The sequence below is a fragment of the Symsagittifera roscoffensis genome, chromosome 6, assembly GCF_963678635.1.
Source record: "Symsagittifera roscoffensis chromosome 6, txSymRosc1.1, whole genome shotgun sequence".
In the NCBI taxonomy this organism is placed as follows: Eukaryota; Metazoa; Xenacoelomorpha; order Acoela; family Convolutidae; genus Symsagittifera; species Symsagittifera roscoffensis.
The window spans coordinates 24,986,512-25,014,442 of NC_087067.1; the positions used below are offsets into that span (position 1 = coordinate 24,986,512).

The following is a 27,931-nucleotide window of genomic DNA, read 5'->3' on the forward strand; positions in this document are numbered from 1 at the left end:
GCTAAAGGAAAATAAAAGACAGATTTTTTGGCTAAGTATTTGGACCGAAAGGTTGAAAACCTAGATGATTTGGGCTGCCCTCGGGTTGAAAGCTTACTTTTCAAAATTATCCAAATTGCAATAGACATATGCCTCATTACAACTCCAGGAATCATTGTGCCCTGAATAAAATCAAGGTTTTTTATGATTGGTTGAAATTTTAACAACAGCGAGAGATCAGCGAAAGTGGAGACATACCTATCACCAAATTCAATGCTCTGAGCATAGATGACTCCAGAAGGTGATATTAAAATTCATTAAAAAGAATTGAGCGTATTGATTGCAGCGGCCAAATTGCTCAGAGGAAGCAGTAAATAATAATTTCCGAAGAAGATTTGTCTACATGAAAGAGATTGTTTCCAGTTATTGATCAATTTGTATACTTCCAGAGATTCAAATTTATCAGAAATATTAGCCAGCAATTAGGAATATATCTTCCGAAGTAGTCCTAGCACCCAAACGTCAGCCATGAGTTCAGATGGATCTAAACTGCAGTGAATTGCCAGATGAGATTAGGAGAAGGATTCTGTGAACAAAATATTGTGCTATGAAAAAACTGCAAATAATCCAGCAAACTTTGTTTTTGGAAAGCACGACATAAACGACAGAGACTTCATACATTATGAAATTTTGTACTGTTCATAATACTAACTTATGTGCTCGACTGTTTTTTGTACTGTTTTTTTACAAGCTTCCTTTACAGTGAGAAAAAGTCTAACACAGTCTGTAGAATAAATCAGATCTCAAATATCAGAAATAGCAGCAGCAGCAGAAGATGAACCTGACGCGACATTAGTAACAGAGTTTGTTTATAATGAGACAAGCAGTGAAAAAAATCAAGCAATTTTTGTAACACTGTAACTTTGCCAAGGTCTGAAGTAGTTTTTGTTGCTGGAAAACTAAGTTATTTATCAAACTTTTGATGGGAAATACTTTTTATCGTGAGTTTGCAACCGTTCTATATCTTTACAAAGATATGCAACCTGCATTCGCAGACAAAGTGTCTTCTCGCGAAGTAATTGTGAAGTTCAAGAAATTCAACGGATTCGAAGTGAAAACATCTATATGACAAGGAATTTGTTAGATTAGCGGCAGCGGGTAGACATAGAGGGATAGATATAAAATATATATTAAGCATAACTTGTTTCAACAAAGTCGATGGTCGCGTACGATTGATTTGAACACTTCACACATCATTATGTTCAAATCACCTCGTGACGTTCAGCAACTAGATCTTTTAGGAAGACACTTGAAGGTATCAAAATTTTTGAGAAGCTGCTACGAGAGACTCTTTTGGACATCTTCTAATCAACTTGGACCCGCGCACATCAGATTGTTTGAGATATTGTTCAAATATCACACGGCCTGGGCCAACAGTTTTTTATTTACCCTTGTCTATAGCAGAAACTACTCCAAAAACATATGAAAAAAAAAACCGTATCTGTTCTGCGATATATGGTACAACTGACACCTGACCAACTAAGACGATTAATTAGAAAAACTTCAAATCGCGAGATCATAACCTTTATTTGTGAATATTTGCTCAATGTAGTCAATGGAAACGTACCCGTTAAAATTGCAACCATCGAACGATTCGAGACAGCATATAAATACTTAATCACTCCAAAACCCTGTGTTGTCAAAAAACGTGCGATTATTTTGAGTAAAGAAGGTTTTCATTTAGTGCGGCAAATACTTGATTTTTCTTACAAGTACGTCACATCTTAATTATGATTGCTGAAGAATTCATTTTAATGCCGAAACACTTATAAGTTAAAGAGCAGTCACATGCTGCACGTGTTCTCCACAATAATACAATTAAACATAAAAACGCTCAACTAATCAACCTTAACCGGCTTAGACCCCAATTACCTCCTCAAACTAGTAAGACTACTGCAACGAAGGAAACATTTACGGAAAATGCTGCTGAGCCCCAACAAGAACAGCTTGAACTGTTAACGGACGATGAAGAAGTAAAGATCGAACAAGATAAATATGAAATATTAGAAGAGAAAAACGATAGTCAGACCGAAAGTTTTTTGGGACAGTTACGGGTTTTAGAGTACAAAAAACGTATTAGAGCAAAAACCATACTTGAAATCATAAAAAAATCAGAAAGAGTAACCATAAACTATGACAATGAGGTGATATATGTAGATGAAGTACCAACATGACTTAAAGCGGCAGTATTTTTATTTGACATACAACAACCAACAAAAAAACTACACAATCCGGCGTTCATTATCAGTTTAACTGCTCTCAACTTGAATGAAAAGCTGGTAATAATTCGAAATGCCAAACACGCGGTTCAGTCAGCGTCTTTTAACGCTCAAGAGGAACGAGAACCCGGACCCTCAAGAACACGCCTAACATCCCCCACTTGGCAAAAAAAAATTAAGAGAAGTAACCTTAAGAGAAACCTTAAGTAAAAAGCAAAAAAGAAAAAGCATTAGCGACAATAGAAAAACTCGAAACCAAAAACGATAAAAAGTCAGAAGAAGGCTTTGACTCGTACGGAACGCCCTAAAACGATTCAGATTCTCCAATGTCAGAAAAGACGAAGGCGAAAACAAAACAATGGGAAAATTACCAAGATTGAAGAAAAGTTTTTCAAAACTAAATACAGTTACAAAGGTCCCGCATTATTTGGTAGTGTGAACAACTTGATAAAAGCAACCAAATTTTCGCGAAAAAAAATTGAGCAATTTCTTTCATACTGAACATGCTTACAGGAAAAATTTAGAACTGTCATCCGAATAATGCCGCGACTCAAAGTCATAGTTAACGATATCGACGAAATATGGTCATTAGATCTGGCCTTTGTTGATAAACTTGCCCAGTACAACCATGACGTTAAGTATCTGCTTGTTGCAGTTGACTGCTTGTCCCGCTATCTCAGAGTGCAACCCTTGAAATCAAAGTAGCGTTCAAACTAATGATAACGACAAAACAACCAAAAAAAAAATATGCGTGAACAAGGGCACAGAGTTTAAACGGTCCCTCGAAGCATTATGTAAAAAGAAAGGCATAAAAACATAAAGCACAGAGAGCGAGAAAAAGTCTGCATTCGCTGAGAGAAAAATCAATTCCTTGAAAAAGTCTTGTTTATAGGTACTTGGAGGATAAATGGACTTACTCATACATTGACAAATTGCAAGGTTTTGTCAATGCAATTAATTCGAGAACAAATCGTGTCACAAATTTTGCACCAAACAAAGTAACTAAAAAGATGTTCCTCGCCTGATTTCATTAAGAGCAGAACAGTCATTGAAATTAGTTCAACGTCCAATGTTGGTGATTATGTTAGACTCGCCAAAGTAGACATAGCTTTTTACAAGGGTTAGAAACACTCGTTCACCGATGAAGTGTTTGAAGTTTTTGACATACCAACACCAAATCCCCCACATACACTTTGATTGATTCTAACAGAGAACCGATTGAGGGAAATTTTATGTGTCTGAACTAGTTCGCGTTCTGGAGAAGGAGAAATCGTAAGCAATTCTGACTGAGGGCACTTCCAGCTTTTTCTTTTCACCCATAACGTTCCCCCTTCCTTCACAATTACCCTAGTTTCATCTGCATCAAGGAACGTTTTTAAAGATAACACTTTGGCCAACTTGAAAAATCTCCTAAGTGAAGAAATAAATTTTCAAGGTAAATGGCGAGTAGCAGTTACAGAAACTACCTTACCCGCTCAGATAAACAACGTAACTGACAACAACATTGTGTACTACAAAAAAGATCACATTATAGCAAGCATGAAAGTTAAGAAAGACAAGATCTCCAGGCCTTACCTTGGAAAAACAGCAAAACTAACAAAAAGAGAGTATACGAGCATTGAACAAATACTGGATGAGATCCGTCGAAAGACGGATCTATTACGTAATCCAATTTCTCTAATTCTAACAACCAAGCATCTTTTTTTATGGCTGCATTATTGGGAAGGTATAACTTTTTCAAGGCCGCAAATTCTTAGTCTACTTGGATTCAAAGGCGTCAGAGATGGAGATGGTTATCATAGGTTACAAACAAGCAAGCTCGAAACATAGCACATTCATTAAAAAGATCTTGCTGCTGAATATCACGTTGATTTATGTGCCGGTACTCAGCTTATGTTTTTTACCTGGACATAATTCCTTATCAACTAGTAGGAGACACAAAAGCACCCCTCTTACAAGTTTTTGATACAAATCGTCGAGCGAAAAACGGTCGGTTACGCATGTACAGTTGAACCGAACCATCGTAAAGTGTTCAGTAATTTGGATTTTAAAAAAGTTTTGGTCAACAATTTTTCTAATATTTCTGTGAACTTGTGCACAGAAACTGGAGGACTTTTCCTTTCGCTGGATGGGAAAAATTGTTCTGACTCTCAAAATTCAAAAGTTTATTTTTTGATTAATATGGATTCATATTATCACAACCAAGCAAACCTACCACATTTCTCGGGGCATTATGGACAACGAAGCAGTGGCTTTGGTGCTTTAGCCTCGGGAATAGGAAGAGTGGCACTTTCATTGGCGCGAAAAATTGTGATACCACCAGCAAAAAAGATCGGAAAAGGACTACTTCTTTAGGCAGCTCCAGAACTGATACACGTTGCAACAAAAAGAAAAAGCCCTAAGCAGGCACTCAAGAGCACCGTCAGAAAAACCATCAAAAAGCAAGTAGGAGGAGGAAGTAGAACTCGAAAAACTCATCCAAAAAAAAGAACAACGGTGGTAAAACGAAAAAGGAGACGCGTCATTCCCAGAAACCGAACTGCACAGAGAAGTCGCTCCGATTTCTTTGCAAGGGTTAAAAATGATTTCTAATTTAATTCCGAGTCAAGCAACTCACAGCTCGTTGGACTTATTTGAAAAACCGCCTTTACGTGTCACTTTTGAAAAGGCCTTCACCCAAAAAATTGGACTTCCTACTCTCCTGATGGTCCTACGCTGGAGTTTGAAGTACTCGGCGACAGAAAAAGTTTCATTGATCTTCAACGTTTTCGTTTGAAAGTAAATGCACGAAGTGTTTGAAACAATGGAACCGTGCTTCAAACACATGCTATAGAGGCGGAAAACAGAAATACGCCGTATTTTGTTAACGTGCCTTTTTCTTCATTTTTTTCTAAGTGTACACTGTCGCTGAATGGTGAGAAAATATCAACTACCAACGCTAATTTTGCCAATCAAAGCTTTATTGAGACCAAGTTTTCATACGGTAATGATGCCAAGAAAACAAGGTTGGCTTGTCAAGGTTATTATTTTGAAGAAAACCCATCAGCTATTGACGGTAATGGAAGGAGAGCTGAGGATGTTACGGAGCGTAGAGATCTTGTTCCGGCGTCGAACGAGCTGAAGCTATTTGGTAAAGTTGCTTGCGACTTCTTATCGTGTGACAAGCACCTACTTAGCGGTGTGACAATTAAATTGTCCCATAGACGTTCTCCTAATAATTTTGTTGTCATATCTGAAGATGCCGCTAAACACTACAAGGTTCAAATAATCGAAGCTAATCTCTATGTCAGAAAGATGACTGTGACTGACTATGTTCTCTCAGCAAAACAAAAAATTTTGTTGAAGAACCCGGCAATTTACAATTACATCGAACTAGTACCAAAAACTTTTCTCGCAACTGCAGTAGTACAAAGCTGGCGACAAAAGAATGTTTTCCCAAAAGAACCTGTTCAAAGAACGATAGTAGCAATGAGCATAAACGAAACATGTTTGGGTACTAATAGGACAAACCCTTTTCATTACAAGAAGTTTGGGTTGAATGAGATCATTGTATACAGAAACGGCCTGACCAATACCGGAACTACCATCTCAACATCAGACAATAGAAGAACTTATTACAATATGCTTGAGGTTCTTAATTTTGTTTTGAACACTAGTCATCGAATCAGTCTCGCTAATTATGATAATCATTATATTATGGCTTTTGATCTCACGTTTACTCACGAGGCTTCCCACAATTTCATTCATCCTGAATTAACCAATTGCACTATTTCGGTCGATATCAAAATTGACTCAGGTCTCGCTAATAATGTCGAGTTATTGTTTCTGGTAGAAAAAAAATCACCAAAAACTCTCTTATGACCAAAGCTAGACAAGGATAAACTTCAATTCCTGGAACTTATTAACCGTTGTAAACATTTGAAACATCTCTTTAGAGGTATTTTTCCGGCCGATTTAGCATGCGCTTTTGTACAGTAAAACCATCGGAACACACTGGTGTAAAACCATCGGAACACACTTTTGTACAGTAAAACCATCGGAACACACAAACAATAATACGTTCATGATTATGAGTGCGTCACCATCGGAACACACTGGTTGCTTTTTGCTCAAGCTGGAGGACAGATATTCTTTGCAGATCCTCTAGGTAAATTCAGTCTTATCAACAACAGATTTTCTTTTTTCTACAGTTTTATTTGAACCGCGAAAAAACTCATATCAAGTTTTTCGAAATATTAAAGCAAAGCCATTTGGTTTAGCATGCAATAGCTAACCGGCGTTGCTCGTCGCTACGCTCCTCGATAACGCCTCCTGCTTGTGTAGTAACATTTTTTGATATACAAGAGAGCAAACGAAAAGCAAATTTAAAACTTGAATTTCTTTTCCATGATAATTTTTACAAACAAAGAGTGTTTGAATCAATTTTCATAAAACCATACCCACTTAAAATTATATCAATTAGTCAAGAAAACTCAGCAGCATTTTCACCATTCAAATTATTAGTAAAGCGTTTAATTGTTACGTAAGTAGTCATGTCAGTTTGACTTTGAACAGATTTAGTCTGCGAACCGAAGCAAATTTGAGGCAATCGGCTGCGAATTGGAACACCACTAACATCTAGGTTGTCGATGGATTTATATTTCACAGCAATTTTCAATTCTTCCATCAGAGGGCCAGACAATTCATAGTTGGAGCAACCCAAAACTAAGTATTTGAAAGTAGAGAGAAGACAAGGGACAACGAAAGCTTTTGATGTCATCTTGTTTAGTAAATCGGTAGTCTTTTTTGTGAATTCGACCAGCACATGATAATGTTTTTCGTTGTCAATCAAATTACTGCAAAAACCTAATTTATTCGAGTGGGAGGATAACGCAAAACTTGCTTTTGAAGCAAAGCCTGAGAAGTTAGGTTCATGATTCAGGATGAAAAATTTGTACTTTTTACGGAATTTTTTGAAATAATCAAAGGATTTCTCGTACTTTGCTTCAACCATTGCTTTGCAGTTTCAATAGAATAACGAGTAAATAATGTTACACAACCCGACAGTTATCATCGTTTTCACTTTCGCATTCTTTTTACGAGCTTGAAAGTTTTTTAGATATGTTTCGCTTTTTTCTAAATTTTTCAGTCACGTCACAATTTTTTCCTTTCTTCAATCTTTTGATTGTTGTATAATTGTCCGACAAGGATTCACCAGAGCGAATTCACCAGTTGACAAGGTTCTTCCTTTTCGATACTTGAAAGTTCTCTCTTTGTCTTTTTTGTACAATTTGATAGTTACATAAGAGCCGGTCTGTGCGAATCTTTTTGCACCGACTCTGACTAAACGCTTATCAATCCAAGATATATCCCGAAAATCATCGAAATAATTAACATCCGTTTCAAGAGAAGAGTACATTATAAATGAATAACAACCAACTGGTTTTTAGTGTGGAACAATGAAGAAAGACTGATCACAGTATACGAGACAGATCATGCTCTCCGAAAGTAAAAATTTAGGTGTTAACTTTTACGAGCGCTTTAAGCCATAATGATAAAAGTTTATCACTAAGGATATAATATCTTTAACGATAAACCACTTTTTATATGGGTATTTGGTTACTTTTTCCCCAAGCTATACTCTAAAATTTTTCCAGCGTGTTTTATTGTGACGGTTAATTTAATGACTGCTATGAATCATGGTAATGAATCTTTAACAGCATGACAAAGAATGTCTGGCAAACTATCATGAAAACTTGAACTTGAGTCTTTTCGAAAGTAGCCACTATAATAGAGCTATCACATAAATCTAAAAAATCAGGTTTTCCCATTCATTCCTAACATGACCTCAGGCGTCGTGCATAAAAGAATGAATAAAATTTGATAGCCTTGCCTAAAAAGTTATTAGCTTTGACCTAATTGAATCTTACCACCCCTTTAATGATCTCATTCTTATTAAAAAAACTTTTCATATTTTTCATTCTCTCAATTTTATTTCGATAGTTCAGTCATTTTATTTTAACAAAACTTAAAACATCTTCAAGTCATGACTAGTCCTTTACAAATATTATCAGTGTTTGATCGAGACAAAAAAATTATCTACCAAACATACACGAGAGAGTCGATTGCAGTCATCCATCAACAGAAAGAGAGAGTCTCTCCGTCTACAGCAATTCCGTTCAATGTCTTGGCTCCCCGAAAAAACGACGGGAATCAAAACGAGGAATGGACTACAAAAAGTCATATTTTGCTACCGAACTACCTCCTTGATCACATCGATCAATTTCGGCAGAATCGAAAACGAATGTACGAGAGTTGCACTATTCACGAAAGCTATCCGGCATTGGAAAAGACTGAGATAAACGGCACAACCTCGCTAGAGCAGTATCCCAGAAAAAGTCTGTTCGCGTGTGACTGCGAGTCAAGGCCGTTGTATGAAAATCAGGAGGGATGTATTCGTGATTATGCAGAGCGCGAAGCGTGTTGGGATATTCCGACAGCAATGTCTCCCGAGTCGTTTGTTAGGGGAGCAGTTTCAACTCCGGAACGATCAACTTCCAATTCGGATGCTCGGGTTTCATCAGTGACCCCAGATTTTATTCAAGCCACCACTCTAAATGCACCTTGCTATGCGCCAAAAAAGAGAAAACTACAGTTTCGAGAGTTCTAATAACTATATATATGATATATATATATATATATATATATATATATATATATATATATATATATATATATATAAATACACTTGCTCATGATGCTGGGCTTGAAATCATCAGGAAATTAATGTTTCACAGTTAAAACTAGTCAGAAAAAGTTTAACGCTCAATCTGAATCATTGTAAGCCTTACATTTTGTCATTTAGTGCTGAAATGTTAAATGAAATTTTAAACCAGTCCCCTAAAAGTTGCCAAACCATAAAAAAAATTTGTCGCTACCCCTAAAAATTAACAGCAAAAGCTAGAGGCTGTAAATGAATCAGTTACTATTAAACAAAAGCCTTGCACTTGAACAAAGTGATGAGACATTATAGCTTAAAGCTGTAATAACCCCTGTTTTTGGAAAGGAAAAAACTTATTGTCAAGTTCACGGCGAAGTATAACTCTCGTTAATGGCTTCTACTTGCCCTTACCCGCATTGTTTCTAGTCCTAGTCCTTTCTCGTTTTTGCTTTTTCATAACCAGTTTTACTTCAATCTTAAAACTTTTCAGAATTACTTCAGTAACTTCAACAAATAATGCGGAACTCTACTTCTATCGCAAAAAATACTGAGCTCTAAAAGGAACTTGAGAAGACATGAGCAAAAATTCACAAAATCCTTCCTCACTCTCCTCCTCAAACTGTTTGCGATGAGTGTCTCGAATCATTCGAGAGTTTGTCGGAAGCCCGAGAGCACGTCAAGCTGGTACATGACATGACTTCCATTAGACATTGTATCTTTTGCCATACAACATTTCTCACCGCGGAAAGCTATCAACAACATTTGCTGAAGAAGCACGCATTGCCAGTTTGGGACGGCATCGAGATGACGTCTTCCGCTGCTTCAACAGAAAGGGCGTTCAAAGGCAAATTGCGTTGATACGATCTTAAAGTTGGTGAAGAAGAAATGGATTTGCTTCAATTCATGATGCAAAACAAGGAGGGAATAGATGCTCTCATACTGGAAAGGGTCAAAGAGGGTCTGAACAAAGTGCAATTCCACATGGAAATGGGAATGATCAAAGCTCCCACTATGCAAGACGGGGACAGTGGAAACTTCGAAAGGACCATGTTATTTCTGAAAACTAAGACATGGACAGTGTACTTCGAGGGAATAGCTGGGGATCAATTCCGGACTTATGGTCAACCAAGTCAATTCGTTCTCTTCTCATGGTAGCGGAAGGATTATTGACAGAATTGAAAAATGGCAAATCAGTTTCGCGGCTTTCTCACAATAAGAGCAGGATCCTACCTCGAGCTACCTGACGCACTCAGCGCTGCTTCTACTCTGCTCACAAATATCAAAACGAAAGATGATGACCGTTGCTTTTTCTAATGTTTTGCTGCCGCATATCACAATGTGAATGAGCCGGCCCTCTACCCCACATCTAGACGGTGGCTGGAGAAAAACCAAGTCTCAACCTACAATCTCGACAAAGAAGGAATTGTGAAAATCAATGGAGGATACGAAATGCCAATGGGTCTGATGGATATGGACAGATTTGAAATGCTGAACAATTGTCAAATCAACGTCTTCCGGTAAGCAAATTCTATTTACCTTTTGAAAAATCTTAAAATTCCCTCATTAACATTCTTCACCTATCCAAACACCCTTTATATTTCATTACAAAGCTAAGTATAAATACTATTTTTCTGTTCAGGTTCGACGATGGCGAATTGTTGCACATAAGAGTAACAAGCAGATTCAGTGCTAGCCTGATTGTGGACTTGTTGCTGCAGACAGATGGATCAAAAAATCATTATGTGTTGATAAGTGATCTCCAGAAACTGGTCGAGTACGTGCGGCACAAAGTGCACCCATTTCAATCTGAGATTTGCCGCAAATGTTTCCACACATGCTCTTCATTCGAAACTTTGAGAAGACATCAAATACTGTGCTACCAAGACGAAGATGTCGTCATCACAATGCCCAAGCCGGGAAAAGATGACCACAAGTTCAAAAAATTAGCAGCTCATTGGTACGTACCCAGTGATTTGGAGTCACTGCAATTACCAGTATACAGACGGCAACCTGATCGCAAAAAATCTAGCAAGCAAAGAATTGAAATCCATCAATCGTGCGGCTACGCATTAGCAGTAATCGAATTTGGGAAAAAGACCAGTTAAAATTTGAGCTGAAAAGAGGACCGAATGTGAGGGAAGAGCTAATTAGCTCCCTTGAATCGTTAGCGAGACAAATTTAAGTACAAAAAAGGAAATTTATTACATTTTCATCGGTGTGATAGACCAGGAACGGGAAGATGCTACTATTTGTTGGATATGAGAGCTCCCTTGAATCGTTAGCGAGACAAATTTAAGTACAAAAAAGGAAATTTATTACATTTTCATCGGTGTGATAGACCAGGAACGGGAAGGTGCTACTATTTGTTGGATATGCGAGAACGATTTTTCCGGCAAGGATCAAGTGGTACTTGATCATTTCCATTACATCAACAAATTCCTGGGTTGGGCACACAATGAGTGTAACGTTAATAAAAAAACAACAAATTACATTCCAGTGGTAGCTTGTAATTTGTCAATTTATGATCTACACTTTATATTCAAAACGCTGGCAAAAAAAACAATTCGGAAAACATTTTTTCCGTAATACCCGCATCTGAAGAAAAATATCCATCGTGACAATCTCAGTTTATATAAAAACGTACACGGAAAAAAGGGAAAAATCGAAAAATTCTACAAAAATCTGAGATTCATCGATTCGTATAGGTTTATGCTAGCACCTTTGGCAAAACTTGTCGATGAATTGCCCAACAAAAAGTTTTTTCTGCTGGAGAACTATTTTGAAAAACTTGGCCACTCATCTGAAAAAGTCAGTATGTTGAAATAGAAAGGGCATTACCCATACTCATACTTCAACTCATTCAAAAAATCAGAGAAACTTGCCTTCCCCTGCGATCAATATGGAAAAATAGTCTAACAGGAGGGGATGTGAGTGTTTCAAGAAGCGATTTCAATCATGCCCTAAAAAATGAAGTGTGGCTCACTCGGTGATTACCACGACTTGTACTTGGCTACAGATGTTCTATTGCTTGCTTCCGTTTTCGAAGCTTTTCGTGAAGTTTGCTATCGAACTTACGGGCTGGATTGCGTTGTTACTTCACGGCAAGTAACATTTCAGGGGACGTCTTTCTAAAAGTCTGTAAGACCGACCTGAAACTCTTGACGGATCGTGAATATCTGGACCTTGTGCAGCAAATGATACAAGGAGGCATGTCGTCCAATTTACGCGCGCCGATTTTACAAAGCAAACAATAATTACCTCGACGATTTTTCGCCCTCAGAACCATCAAGCTACATCCTCAATATTGACGCAAACAATTTTTACGGGGGATAATGAAACAATGCCCTTGAAAAAAAAACAAAAGCTGATTTCGACGTTTCAAATTATGATGTGGACCAATTCTGGTTTGACAATACCAACAAGAAAAAAGTTGTGCTGAAGTTCAAAGACGAGACTGGTGGGAAGGCGATCAGAGAATTCATCGACCTAAAACCGAAAATAAATTCGGTCGCCCTAAATGGTAAGTAAAAATTCCAACATATGCCAAACTTCCACTCCCATTCCAATCTTTTTACAGAGAAAAATCACCAGCACCATCACCAACCTCCCTCCCTCCGTTATTTTTTTGCAATAAACTATGGGCATTTAGCAAATTTAGGCAACATTATACAATGTTACCTAAATTTTAATCTATCTTAAAAGATATTTCTTCTCTTTTCCTCGTTTTTTATCATATTTTAGAGTCTTCAGCATTTTTATTGATTATATGAGTTTGGTTGGTAGAAATTGAATTGCTGAAGTGAAATGAAATTATCCCCTGCCTTCTAGGAAAGAATATTAATTTTAGTTCTGTTTAGAAGGCACTCAAAAATTGAGTGCCAAAGGAGTAAAACGGAGTGCACAGCCAGCGAGAACTGGTCCACCAAAACTTCAGGGACACCTTATTCACTGGAAAACAATGAGAGCGCACAACTAAAATATAGTTTCGAAAGGTCACACCAATATGACAGTGAAACAAAACAAACTTGCATTATCACCATTCGACTCAAAATGTTTTCTTCTTTTCGGCGGGATTTCGACAGTTCGCTTTGGCCATAAAGCCACCAAAGATAATGCATTTCTAGAAGACATTTACAAGGAAACCGATTGGGCCAACTCATTGTAACAGTTTGCCCGAATTTTAACTTCCGTATTGGGGATTTCTACAGCGGCACTACTCAGAAACAGAACTGCGAGAAGACGAAGAAGCTTCTAGTAGCCGAGTCCGTGAACGTCCCCCTGTAAATAACCCTTTATTTTATTGGAAGCTTCAGAAGAAATACCGTCTAAAGAACAGCGCAAAGAAAACCAAAATATTTTTTGAGATGATTTTTTCAGCTCGTCCTTTTTAAACTTCGGCTTAAACTTGTTTTGCTTTTTACCAATTTACCACTAATAAAGTGTTCGTATTGTGCTCAATCACTGTTTTAACATAAATAGCTTCAGGCAAATAATCTAGTTGACGCAAACCAAGTGTTTGTTCAAACAAATGTGTGAAATCCTTTGGTTGAGTTTTAATATCAAATTTTTATTAGCATGACAAATCTTCGACAAAAAGACAGAAAGCCAGGAAACGATATCCACATGAAACTAGGACGAAAAAGAAAAGTTCGGGAATTAGGACGATTAACTTTAATTATCGCGGGAAAAGCGACCGATTTAAAGGGAATTAGAAGGAATTATTGTATCGGGTCCCGGTTGTTAAGCTCAGCTTAACAAGATCCTAAAGAGGGGGTCTTTTACTTTAGGGGTGGGAACTTGCGTTCTTTTACAAAATCCTAGGATAGGGGGCCTCCAAAAAATTAAGGACCTCTTTCCTAGGATTTTGCCTTAGGTGAGGACCCCTCCCCCTTAGGAAGGACCCCCCCCCCCCTTAGGATCCGGGACACGATACAATTTTACTTGAGTTCTCACGCTCTGAAAATACTGGCTTTCTAAGTGAGGTCAGCTTTCAACTAACACAATTAGAGGTATTCATATATATACTCTCGTTAGAAGGCTTACTACATGGCCTTAGCGTTCTTTTTCGGAACTCCGGTTGTCATTATTATATTGTGCACATACACGAGTAATGTTCCGGTTGGATGTTTTTTCTAATAATCCAGTAGCATTGAAACTCGCTCGAATAGTCTCCGACACTATAAGACCGGGTCTTGAATCGTTCCCGTAAGGTTTCTTCTACTACGCTAAAGTGTTAAATTTTTGAATAACTCCTTTTTCTTTTTATTTCCGGTTAGTTGGTGTTACCACTTGTAGCAATTATGAACCTATCTTAGAACTCATTCATTTTGGGCATTCGGAATTGGTTTCTTTGAATTTATTTTGAAGCTAGCTAATCTGAAATCTTTCTTTCTGTTCGACTTCGACTTTTTTCTCAACGTTTTTTGTGAATTCTACAATTTGAGAATTTTTGTCATTATTATTACCCTCCGGTTTGGTTTACAGAGTTATGCGGATTGCCCTGGTTTATTACAGTTTTTGCAAACAATAATATCTCTCGGGAATCTCTCGGCCGGGCGTTTTGATTTTAAAAAACTCCTACAGTTATGACATTGATCAATTTTTTGCACTATGGCACCGTTTTTGGTTTGTGCTCACTCTTTTGCACTTCGAATCACAGTTATCACGAAAACTTAAAATCCAGTGTGTCATGTGGATCCAGCACTTCCATACACAATTGACTTTTGATCTGCTCGTTTTTCATATTCAATTTGAACATATCCCTCACTACTGATCAATCTTTGGTTACGAAGTTGCATTTTTTTGACAATTCTATCCTCACACAGCGAAAATTTTCAAGATTTCCAATGTTTCTCTGCTTGCGCCCAAATAATACATATTGAACTGCTTGGTCTTTTTTTATCAGAATCCCCGGTGAACGTTTTGTTCAGCAACTCCCAAAACAATAAAAAATCGTGTCTGCTATCCTCAAACTCGGGTTTTCTTGTCCAAAACAATTCGTTTTAGTCGTTTGTCCGCTTTACGCCAGATACTTCTTTTGAATGTTTTCTTCTTTATTTCATGATGCTTCTTTCATGATTCAGATATCTCAATAAAATTTGTCCCTGGCGTTTTGGGAGATTTTGAAAATCTTGTCATCAAACCTTCCAATTTTTACGGAATTCCGCCCTGTCCCTCGAAAAAATCCTTGACCGGCCCGAACCGACGCCAAACTTGAGCTTGCCAGATTTTTTCTTCCTCATTTTGTCAGATTTTGAAAACATATATCTTCTGTTTTTCTGGTTTCCCTCGCCGTTCTAACAGCCACATCCTCACCTCATACGGTTTCTTACAGTGTCGGATATTTGTCAGATACGATTTCTTCTTTGGGTATGACTAAAGTGACTATAGAGGCCGAATGGTATAAGAGCAAAAAAACCGAAAACTATTAATTTATTTAAGCTAATCGGTTAGACGAGCATTAGAATTGTCAAAATTACCAAAAACAAAAATAGTATGCTTAAATTGAGCAATAAATTGAGCAAGATTTAAAAAAAAATCTGTAGAAAAACTCAATTCCTGAATACTTTGCTATTTCCTTAGTAGTATTGACAACTCTAATAATTTTTTTATCGATTTGCCAGTTTAAATCAATTTTTGTCCGTTTTTCTGCTCTTAGGCCATTTCTGCTGTTGGATCATAAGAGTCCTTGTTTTATCACCAGTGACTAAAGTGCTGATTTAAAGTATCAGGACAAAGCGAACAAAACTTGAATTTTCAGACTCGTTTTTCTCAAATTGGGTTAAGATTAGACAAAAAATGAAGACAACAAAAGTTGCTAAGAATTTCATCAGAATTAATATAGTGCAGTTTTTTCTCCGAAATTCTGAACAAAAAATTTACCCCAAAAATGGGTCATTTTGGTTTTTTTCAATTGATCAAAATCTACGCTGAAACTACTTTGTTAATTGATAAGAAAACTATATCACAAGAAGCCCCTTAAGCAGCCCAAAAGATTTTAAGAAAAGTTTAATCTCCAAAAACCAGTATAAGAGAAAAAATTTTTACTTGATAGTCAATAAATGGGATTTTTTCTATATAAAACCCAGATTTTCTGTTTAAAAACAAGTTTTAAACAATTTGCGCAAATTTTTGGAGATTTAACTCTTCTTAAATTTCGTTAAGCTGTGTAATAATAAGCTGTGTAATAAGCTGTGAGGCTTTTTGTGACATAATTTTCTTATCAATTAACAAAGTAGTTTCCGCATAGTTTTTGATTAATTGAAAAAAACCAAAATGACCCATTTTTGGGGTAAAATTTTGGTTAAGAATTTTGGAGAAAAAATTATACCAAATCAATTTTAATGAAATTCCAAGCAACTTTTTGTTCTCTTCACTTTTTGTCTAATCTTAACCCAATTTGAGAAAAACGTGTTTGAAAACTCAAGTTTTGTTCGTTTTGTCCGGATAGTTTAAATCAGCACTGTATTATGATTATTATGTATGTTTCATATAGTGGTGTTCCCCATGATGAGGGACGGACGGTTTGAAATTTATTTTGGCCTATTTTCAGCCAATCAAAATTGAGTATCAAAAATCTCAGAGACATCTCAAAGTAAGCTAATGATTCAGGCCAATAGTGTTAAATTGACCGACTAGATAATAAGCAGATGAATTTTGAATAATGCCGGATCAAAGGTGCAATGGAAAAAATTTAAAATTTCAAGAATGTCGGTTATGAAAATTGGAAAAACAAAAAACAAAACAGCTTATATCTGCACGAACTGTACAGCAAAACCTTCAACGAAGTTTCAGCGAAAATCAATTTTATCTTGCGACTAAAACCAATCTAATGATCCAGGTTTTGAAAATACTGCCAAAAAATTGCCAAAAAATGGCATAATACTGTTCGACGGAAGGTTCAAAACGGCCCCAAGACTTATTAACAAAATTTACATTTTTTCTAATGACTTGCAATGTGCTCGGCTTTATTGTTTGACAAACAAAAAAATCAGTACAAACAAATTCTCCAAAAATTTCAGGAAAAATTTTGAAAAAACTTCGAGATTTTTTATTCTGAAACCATAAATTCCAATTTGGAACTCGGTTTTCATGCTGCAGGTAGTCTTGTTTTTTACAGACGCGAAGCTGAGCTTCGCACCGCTTGTGGTACAACATCTATAGGGTTTAAACAGCAAGACACTAAAAAACTATTGAAGAGACTTCGATGAGTGTAATCGCAGAAAAAAACAAATAGACAAACAAAAATGATGAAAATCCTTTTTTTTAATGTTCAAGTTTATCCATTTTTTTAAAATTCTAAAGGTGGTTGAAAATGAGCAATCGACGAAAAAAATTAGGGGCAAAATTGTAATGATCTCACCAAAATTATCGAAATTTTGTTGAAAACAAAATATTAGGTAAATAACCCGACAGAATTAGAGCCGACAGGCAATAAAAACTGCTATCAACTAAAAGTGCTCGGCAAAATATTATTGTAAAATGTACATTTACTGCACATTTATCAAACAAAAAAACCACATAAGTACTGAAACCAAGGTGGTAAACTCAATTCGAAAGCTAAACCGAGCGCAAAACCGAAAGCCGAAAAATCATCAGCAAAAAAGTAATATCGACGTTTTATTACTATACCAATCAATAAAAAAAATTTAATGAAGATCTTTGAAAAAAATTCTACGGCCGGCGATAACATGCAAAAAATCATCGGAATAAAGTTTCCAAGCTGAAACCAAACAGAAAAAAAATCTCAGAAGAAACCCTTCATACCGAGAAGAAAAATCAAAAAATTTTAAAAAAGTCTTTCTTCCCCTCACAACAAACAAACACACACACACACACACACACACACACACACACACACATATACACACACTTACACAAAATAAAACAAAAAAATCTCGATGATCAAACGATGCAATCAGGGACGATTACTAAATAGATATAATATAAGCCGATACTGATGAAAACAAACCAGGAGATAAAAGTAAGCCGATACTGATGAAAATAAACAAGGAGATAAAAGCTGAAAAAAAAAAATTTTAAAAATTAGAGTTGATGAAAATACAAGCGAAGTAAAAAAAACAAACTTCAATTCGGCTGCATTTTTTAAATTGCTAAGACTGTTGTAGCAACTACGGACCGAGAAATTTGATTGCTCGCAAAAAACGATTTATAGATCTGGCAACTAAGCCGACAAAAACATAAGCAGACAAATAATAACCCGAAACTGGTTTCTGTTATTATTGACTTTGTGCGAAAATCATTTGACCAATGAGAACATTTAAAGATTTGATTGGTTGAAATTTTTCCAGCATTCGAGACCATCATAATGAGAATACCCCATGTCATATGACTTTATTGCTACTGTTTGTTTTTTCCTGTTGATCCGATTATGTGATGAAAACATTTTTTTTTGTTTTTAATCGAATCTGGGATGAAATAGAAGCAAGGGAGGTATAACCAATAAAACACAAAATAAAAGCGCGAACGTTTTTCAACGCTTTTCTGATATTTTAAGAAACCCAAACTTTTTTTAAAAAATTTCATTATAAATCAGATGAAAAGAATTTACCGGATGTCTGCAATCACTTCAGAATCTTCTATTTGCATCATATGAACTTGACAGGTACCCCATGATGCTCCGCTTGCGCAACTATTCTGTCCAATTAGTGAGAAAACCCACAATACATGAAATGATAATGAACTATCCATTTTTCTTCAGAAACCAACGATGATAAAGAGGCGTAGAATAATTTCAAACTGTGAATTTGAACAAGAAAAAAAACCATTTTCTCAAAAAGACATTAGAGAAGAAAATCTCAAAAATTGTACATGGGACAAAGCAGACAAGTTATGCGATATCAAAAGGGGAGTGCGGCCTGTATTTAGACAACCGCGTATTTATACTCGTCAGTGAGCAGACAAAAACTGTTTTAACCAATCAGAATCGAGATGAGAAAGCAAACTTACGAAATAATTAATTATTATTTATTAATTTCTTCCTTGTCTCGATTCTGATTGGTTAATACATAATTTGTCTGCTTACTGACGAGTCTGAATACGCGGTTGCCTAAATACTGCTACGTAACCATCAAAAGGGTATTGGGAAGTACTAACTGAGAAAATTATTCCAAGTTACTAACATGCAGAACCGCAAATATCTGTTTTAACAACAGTCGTAAGGGTTACCAGAGCTCAATTTTTATTCATTGCTGAAATATTTCATTGAAATTCTCGTTCAAACGCACCTACGCTTAACAAAAAATTCCGGTTTCCCCTGCTTGGGTTAGAATCATGGGGATTTTGTTGATTTTTTTAATCGAATTGTTTTTCCCAAGATCTCTCAAAATACTAATAAAAACTTCTTTTGTTAAATAAAATTTCTGCAGTGCAGAAAATTTTTTGAAAAAAGCAGGCCAACACTGCCGTTTTTAAGTACTTTTCAAAAAATATCACCAAAAATATCGCTTGACCAAAAATATCGCTTTTTCAGAATTTTCTATCCCTCAAACTTAGTCTAGTGCTTTTAGAAAGATTTCAGGGTCAGTTGGCCGAAATTGATACCGTAATAAAGTACCAAAGGGGATCCTTTGGTTGGCGAGGGAAGTAATCCTTGAAAGGAGAGCGTCCGCTGACTCTCTTCAAAATACATCCCCGGGTTGACCAAAACTTCTAATCATACAATTTCCATATATGAGAAACTTCTTGTCATACAATTCCATACAATTCCATACGTACAGAAAATTGTATGAAATCTCTATGATAAACATTTTCCCATATATGGATATTGTAAAATTAGAAGTTTCCCATTTATGAAAATTGTATGATTACCACTTTTTTAAAATGAAGTCAGGCAAAAATTACGTCAAAGCCCATCCCATAAAACGTGCAATCTCAACAAACCTTTTCAAAAGATTTCTGAAAATTTTATCAATGATGAAAAAAATGCTTATCATACAATTTCCATATATGGGAATTGTATGATAAGCATTTTTTTCATTCCAAACTGAAATGCTGTTTTCGCAGAAAAAACAACCTACCTTGAGCCAAAGCCGCTTTTCTATTTTATACAGCTTCTTAAAAAACCTTTTCAAAAGATTTCTGAAAACTTTATCAATAATGAAAAAAATGCTTATCATACAATTTCCATATATGGGAATTGTATGATAAAGGTTTTTTTCAAAAAACAAAAAGCTCAATTTTTTCATCACCCGACTGTTTTATTAGAATCAATCAGCCGCAGAAATTAGTTTAAACCTTTCTTCTATCATTTTTCAAAATTGTATGAAAATTGTATGACAAGCATTTTTTCCATACACTTGATGTATGGAATTGTATGATAAGCATTTTCGGTGTATGGAGGTCAACCCGGGTCTTTGGTTGGGATAATAATCATCAGCTACAAAATTTGAAAAAATATTCGAAACTTTGTATCGTTTTATTATAAGCTTTGATATTGTGTTTGCATAAAAAATGAAACCAAATGTTCAAAGTTTGCAATTATTCTCACCCTTCAGATTAAAATGGACCAAGTTGATAATACAATACAGTTGAAATAAGGGCTTTTCAATTGAATCAATTGGGCGCAAAGCTCATGAATTCTTCGTTTCTTAAGACGCAATTCTTTGTTTGTATTATCTTGAAAACGTTTTTAGAAGATTCGTGGCTCTTAGTTTATGGCAGGCTCTAGAATTGAAACAAATATATTCATCTGATACTTAGATAAGAAAAAGGCTACAAGTTAAAAAGCGAATTATTCTACTTGCAAAGCCATTTCGAAAACATTGTTGCCCTGCTTCCTGAGACAAGCTGTGATATAAGCTGACCTTAGAATTTGTTAGAATGACTGGTTTAGCGGTATCATTCAAAAAATAATTATAACGGGCAAAATTAATCCAAATCACATGCGGCCTATTCTCATTAATTACAACAGTTGTTTGCTTTGACTCGTTATAATTCTTTTCTATAAACGGCAATGAGTTGAACACCTAATTATTTTCTAGGTATCATCGACTGCACTGTGTGAAGTCGTATCGAACCCATAATGCACAGTTCTGAGCGGGCTAGCGCAAGATCTGCGCACTAAGTGCGCAAATAGCTTTAAACTGTACTCTCGATATTATATACCAGGCAGCTCAATTTTTTAACCTTAACTTTAAAATGACAGGAAACGTGAGTATTAGTTTGCAAAAAAGATGATCTAGTTATAAATAGAGCGTTCTTTGCTTGTAACGCTCACCTAATGGTGAGCTGAAACTTGAAAGCATGATGGTATAAGTTGTTTTGAGATAAGTCGTAACCAGTTGTTATTGCTGAGGTCGTAATCGTTTTGCTGGTTGTTTTTGCTGTATTTGATGCTTAGCATAAAATTTGCAGTGGATCACTCAAAACAATGCATTAGTAGCTCGGTGAAACTATTATCAGTTCATTATATAGTACGTTTGAAACTGGATCATGATGCATAACTTTGAGTGCGTTACAAGGATATCTCTGCAAAATAATGAATAATGACTAAGAGATGTTTGGTCAATTCTATCTACGGCATCGTTTGATTTTCAAATCCACATGTCTTTAAAATGAACCCACTGATTCTGACCAGGTACGAGGTCGGGGACTTATGTTGCCACCACTGCGACCCAAATCGGGTATGTTGCAACCATTGCAACTCAAAATGGGTATGTTGCAACTTTGTGCGACCGAAGTAACTTGCGCGACTAGTACGCGCTAGTTGTCAAATTTATGCAACAATTGAAAAATACCAAAGACTTTGGTTTTTATGGCTTCTGTAAACGTTTGAAATCGCTATAAAGAGCAGCCTATATCATTTTCATCTCCCAGTAGCCTAGATCATTGCTATACCCACGGAATGACCATAGCGTAAGCTGGATTGAGATTCTGAATGGCGTTCGAAATAAGAAGAGCTTGTTCAACTTAAATTCAGTTTGTTAAACGAGAATCTGTTTCTGTTTTGAACTAACCTCGAAAGCATGTGAGAGTCAGAACTCATAAGAACTAGTACATAATGAGTTAGGTTTACTAATAACGTATTATCACAGATCTCTATAGAATATGTAAATATACCAACTGGTTATGTATGTATATGTAGCGCCGAGGAATTCTATCAACATAATAATATGTTTTTGGCTTTATTACCTGTATGAACTATCTGATAAGCTGAGTTTTCTTACTATCCACTGGATAACACTCCCCTTTTTTGAAAAGAAAATTACGCTTATTTTCGGTTTTTTCCTCGGTTGATGTTTTTGGCAGAATATCCGCAGCGTCCGTTGGTGAAGATAGGTTGTCCACAGCGTTTTTCGATGTTGTTTCTCTCTCTCTTTGAAACGTCATGGAGTTTTTGATCGGTGAGATTTCTTTCAAAATTTTCATCGCTGAGTCAAAACTCTTCAAGAAAGTCGCATCAGGAGTAGTGGCTTGTGGTGGTCAATCAATGACGTACCTCGAGCTGATTGCCCTCTGTTGTTGAGCAGCTGATGTTGGCGAGTCTTTTTGTTCGCACACTTGTGTCGGAGTTTTGAGGACATTGTCCTTTTGTTGGCTGGAGGCTCTAACGTTCTCCGGTGTAACTGGTTCCAACTGGATCTCCACGCGCTCTACTGAGGATGACAATGAAATTACCTCTTGAGATTCTTGTTGAGGTGTGGCGCTGCCTGTATCTTTTGATACTGCCTCTGGTGTCGGGACTACATCTATTTGACAGACTACGTTGCGGTTGTCTATGTTTTGCGCTTCTATGGTGCTTATCGGTATAGCATTGCCAAGTACGAGTCCTCATGGAGCGGCGACATTATTGGCTAAAATCCTATGGTGTTTTCTTAGTGTCCAGTCTTTTAGAAGCTGGTTTTTTAGGGGAAGGTGTTTTGCGATTGAGTTCCGTATCCGATAATGAGATAGACGTATCGCATTCAAATTAGATATCCGTATTTGCGAGTCTGCTTTTTTTAAGTTTGATTCACTGGGTTTTGCTTGCCAGTTGGTTGCCCTTTGGCAGAGATGTCCTGATTTGTTTCCGCGGTATTTTTTTCTTTCTGGGTGTTCCCCGTGAACAGGCCGTCATGTCCTAACACTCGTCGATTCCTGGATTGTGAAAGAATTTGTTCCAGGTTTTTTGGAGGCGGTTTTTTCGGGCTGACTTTCGTCTTTTGAATTTCGGGTACCATTTGATTGGTGGCCTGTTTTGGTTTGTCTTGCTTTGGGCTTTTTACTGAAACACGATGTTTTACTCTGGGTAAGTGTTTATAAGCAATAAAGTCTTTAAGGGCTGCTGGGCGGCATTTTCCATAGACCCGTGGATCCGGTACAAAAGCGAGACCATTGTGTCTAATTACCCGTGGTTGCTTGCAGTCCTCCCGAACCCAAGCTGTGTGTGGTGAATAATTCATGATTGCACCGTTTTCCAAAATTTTAAACTGCGCACCGAAAATACCTGGTTTTTTCATTTTCTGGCTATAGTGCCCGATTTCCTTGCCACTTGATCGATTTTCTGTCCTAGTAATCCACATGTCTTTAAAATGAACCCACTGATTCTGACCAGGGACGAGGTCGGGGACTTATGTTGCCACCATTGCGACCCAAATCGGGTATTTTGCAACCATTGCAGCTCAAAATGGATATGTTACAACTTTGTGCGACCAAAGTAATTTGCGCGACTAGTACGCGCTAGTTGTTAAATTTATGCAACATTTGAAAAATACCAAAGACTTTGATTTTTATGGCTTCTGTAAACGTTTGAAATCGCTATAAAGAGTAGCCTAGATCATTTTCATCTCGGTTCCCCCAAAAACTTTGCTCATGCTTGCAAAAACTGTTGTTCCAAAGTGTTGAAAAACTGGGGAAAAATTGAGTTTGCGTTCATTTGTTTAACAGTAAACTGAAAACTCGCAGAACTTCCGGGGTATTATCGACTATGTTTTCTAAGATGTGCCGTTTTCTCTTGACATCAGTCGAAAACAATTGTTCTGTAAATTGTTTTTAAGTGCATGTCAAAGGCTTTTATACCCATAAAAAAAGTGCGATCAACTAAAATTTGATAAACTTCTGTTTCATTAATAGAAGTTTATCATTTTACAACAATTTTTTGAACTATAACTGAAGGGCTTAGCAAATAAAAATGAAAGAACAGATTTGTTATTTTTGAAATTAAGGTTGCTTGAGTATAGCACCATGAATGATGAAATCAAGGTTCATTGGATCTCTTTAACTTTCTCCAGCCCCTTTTGCAAAAAAATTGTTACTTGGTAAAAAAAATTGCAGATGTTTAACCGTTGTATTATTGTTCCGACTTTCGATACGAAAGTAACGGAATATTTGTACTCGGTGTGGGTTTTTTTTTTCTTCAGACAAGTTTTGACTTTTTAAGTAGCCATTTTTAACATAATTTTTTATATCATTTGAAAAGTATTGTTCTCCTGAGCTTACTTTTGAAAGATATTTCACCTGAGATCATTTTTCGTAAAATTATGGGGCTTTAAAGATCGCTATTTTGACTTATTTGAGACTATTAACGCGGGATGTGTTTCGCGCTATTAACGCGTCAGCGGAGATTTAATCTGTCGTAGAAATCGGTCCAAATTGGTTGAAGGAAGATTATTTGCTATAAATGATATGTTACTACGAGCGTTATTTATCACTCTGTACTTTATACGGCGTGTGGGGGGATGATTTGGATGAAAAGATCTCTAATTAAAAAAGCAAAATTCATTTTATTTTTATTAGTTTTAATTTTTTCATGTTATTCCTGCTCCATAGATCTTAAAAGCCAGTCGGAACATTCAGGGCTTTGCCCTGATATGAGCAGTCTTGTTTCATTACAGGGGTGACAATTCGTTACTAGGTATCAAAAGGGAGAGTTAGAAAGATCCGGTTTATCTTAACTTCAAAGTAGAGCTCTAGCTGAAATAGGTTTTTTGTATTTCAAAATGTAGCAGTAGGTTTACATATCATAGTATTTACTTTTTCGGGTGTGCCGTTGTGTAAACATTTTGTTTCGACTTTCAACGAGAGTAATGAAATATTTCTCCTCAGTAGCGTGGTATAATTTAGTGGGATCCATTTTTCAAAAGGCCTGTTTTTAAAAAAAAATTGCTGCGGCGCAAACTTGTTTTTTGACAAAACAGCGTCCTTGTAGTATTTTCGGAGAGCTCGGAAAATCAAATTGGTGGACCTAATAAAAGGTCAATAAAATTTTCAAAAACCGCCCCCCTCCCCCTAGAAAAATTTCTGCAAACACCACTGTGTTTCTCCTCAATAAGTTTTCTCTTCAAGATTCAACTTCTTTTCTAAAAAAAGATAAAGATGTCCTGAGCTCATCTACAAAGATAAAACCTGTGCGACTATTTTTCGACTTGTTACTGGAGTTTAAGTGAATTGAGGGATGCTAATGGTTTCAAGTTCTCATTAACAGACGCAGATATATCACCTTGTTTTTAAAGTTATTTTTACAAGAAAAAACAAAAAATTCAAATTTTCAAAAAAAATGTTATCAATGCTTCTGCAAAAATCTGCATCAAAAGCAACATATAGATGGCAATCGGAACTATCATGGCTTTGCCTCAATTCAAGCAGTTTTGTTGAGTTTTCGTTCTGTTTGAGTTCCTTAAAACACCTTATACCTAAATATGAGCAACCTTAACTAAATTACAGAAAAGTATTCGTAAAGGGATAATACTGAATGACATGATTAGTATGAGACGCCACAATCAGTATTTACTTTTTTGATAATTTTGAAAATGATACCAGAATAGGCTATGTTTTTGGTCGATGAGATGCGCTTATCTTTTTTCATTGCAACATGACCAAGATTACATATCCACTTAAAATAGCGTTTGTTTACCAGTAGCATGAAATTAAAATTATTTATTCTGTTCGAATCTTCGAAGACATTTCTATATATAATGATTATATTCGGTTAATACCAGTGTTTTTTGCCTTCCGGAGCTGAACGGTCAAATTCGCGGTAAACAGTCCGCCCAATATTCTTGGGGAATTCTATCTCGCTCGAATAAATCTAGTCCATTCAAAGGGGCGGTGAAAGAGCGGTACTTGATTTTTGAACTTTAAAGATTTATTGTATACTATATAAGTGACCAATTAAATTTCGAAGAAGAAAAGTTCAGGTTTTGAGGCAAAGATTTTTCGCCTAAAAACTACCAACTATTTATATCAATATTTTGGATGCTGGAGAACACCGCAATAATATGAGATTTTTCTGCAATTATTTTTAGAAATTGACCGAAAAAATTCCGAAGCACTGTTGGCCAAAATGAAAACTATTTCTAGACATATATCAAAAAAGGAAAAAGCATTTCAGCAACTTAGTGAAATAAAGAGTTTTCGTACAAATTATTTCTAATAAATACATTTTATGAGAATTAGATCGGACATTTATAGCTGTTTTTAAAACGACCGGAAAGAGTTTGGGCGAACATCTTGCGCAATACATTAGAAATTGTCAAAAAAGTATCTGGCCCAGCAACAAATTAAGGGGGGGGGCATTTTCTATCCATTTTTGGCTGACTGATACCTAAATTTTTTCTGAATCATGCGCCTTGGGTGTCAATATATACTAATTTACTAATATCTAGGAGGAGCAAGCGCCCAAAAAACTCAACTTTTTGGTTTAAATTTTCCACGAAACGGTCTAAAAACGCTTTTTTCAGCCTGTTTTAGCGGCGCATAAATTGTAGTTGAAATACGGTCTTTTTAACAATTCAGTGGAACTCAGAAGATCATATTGGTTGACCTAAAAAAAGGTCGACAAAAACCTAAAAAGCGGCCGACACCTATAAAAAAAAACATTGCTCTCAACGAAGTTTGAAATGATATCTAGTGATTACCCGCATTTAAGAAAAGTGAAAACAAATCGATTATAATGGATTTTCGTTGTCTAAAATATTGTAAATATAATCGATTCTCATGTTACGTTCAGACAACAAAATTGGACTAAAAATGGCTTTAAATCCATTTTTTCTCGCCAAAACAAAATGCATTATATTTCACTTGGAATCCATTATAATGGATTTTAAAATAAGTAGGAAATCACATTAAAAAGGATTTTTCCCCTTTATTTTTGTTTCGCGCGTCGGGCAAATTTTTGCAAGAATTTCTGCATTTATCAAGTGAGTTATGCGGAAACTTTGCAAAGCGACTGTACGGCTTAATTCATTTCTAAACCTAAACTCAAATTGCAAAAAAATTCTGTTAAGCTCGGCTCTTTTCCAGTTTCCCCCCTTTCAAATTCAAATCCAAAAATTTTATTTAACGTTATCATAATGCAATAAAATTTAGCGTGGTGAGCAAATCGACAATTGTGAACAGATTTGTTCTTCATACTTACATCGTAACATCACGCATTTAGCCGTAATAACACGTAATACATACATAAAACTCGGTATTTTGAAAAAGGGGGAACTGGAAAAGAGCCTTAAGCTCTCCCCCCCCCCAACATTTGCCCCTTTGCTCTCCCAGTTAACCCCCCCACCCCCTGAACAGCCCCCCCCCCCCCCCCACCTGAACAACCCTCCCACCTGAACACCCCCTGAACCCGCCCACTCCCCCACCTGAACCCCCCCCGTTACGTGGGGGGGGGGGGGGTTGTTGTGAATGGACAAACGCTAAGGGGGTAAGGGAAGGGAGACTAGTCCACCTCTAATTTTACCCCCCTCACCCCCAAATTTTCTAATAAACTAACAAAATTGTTGAAACGAACAAAATTCAGTTTTTCAGTAACATAAAAAAGTTACGAAAATATCAAAACTAGACAGAAAAAAATTAAATCTAACAACAAGTAACCAACGTAACCAACATAAATTTAAAACTTAGGGAAGATTTTATGTGCGTTGAAGTTTGCATCTCAGTAAAGTGGAAAAAAATCGATTATAATTTATTTTCATTGTCATTGTCCAAAAAAGAAAAAAAAACCGATTATAATGGATGAAAGGATTTTGTTGGCCTC

At 36.3% G+C, this 27,931-nt stretch overlaps 2 protein-coding genes across 2 annotated transcripts in view; both read right to left on the reverse strand.

The window, feature by feature from the left end:
* The window catches only part of LOC134847719 (elongation factor G, mitochondrial-like), a 540,091-nt gene that overhangs the window by 362,693 nt on the left and 149,467 nt on the right, over positions 1–27,931 (reverse strand). The window lies entirely within an intron of this gene.
* Positions 22,402–27,931, reverse strand: part of LOC134848661 (uncharacterized) — a 12,670-nt gene continuing 7,140 nt past the window's right edge. The window contains exons 3-4 of the mRNA XM_063866178.1: positions 22,949–23,182; positions 22,402–22,709 (exon numbers count right to left, since the gene is read on the reverse strand). Of these exons, the coding sequence (XP_063722248.1) occupies positions 22,402–22,709; positions 22,949–23,182 (542 nt within the window). The remainder of the gene's footprint in view (positions 22,710–22,948; positions 23,183–27,931) is intronic.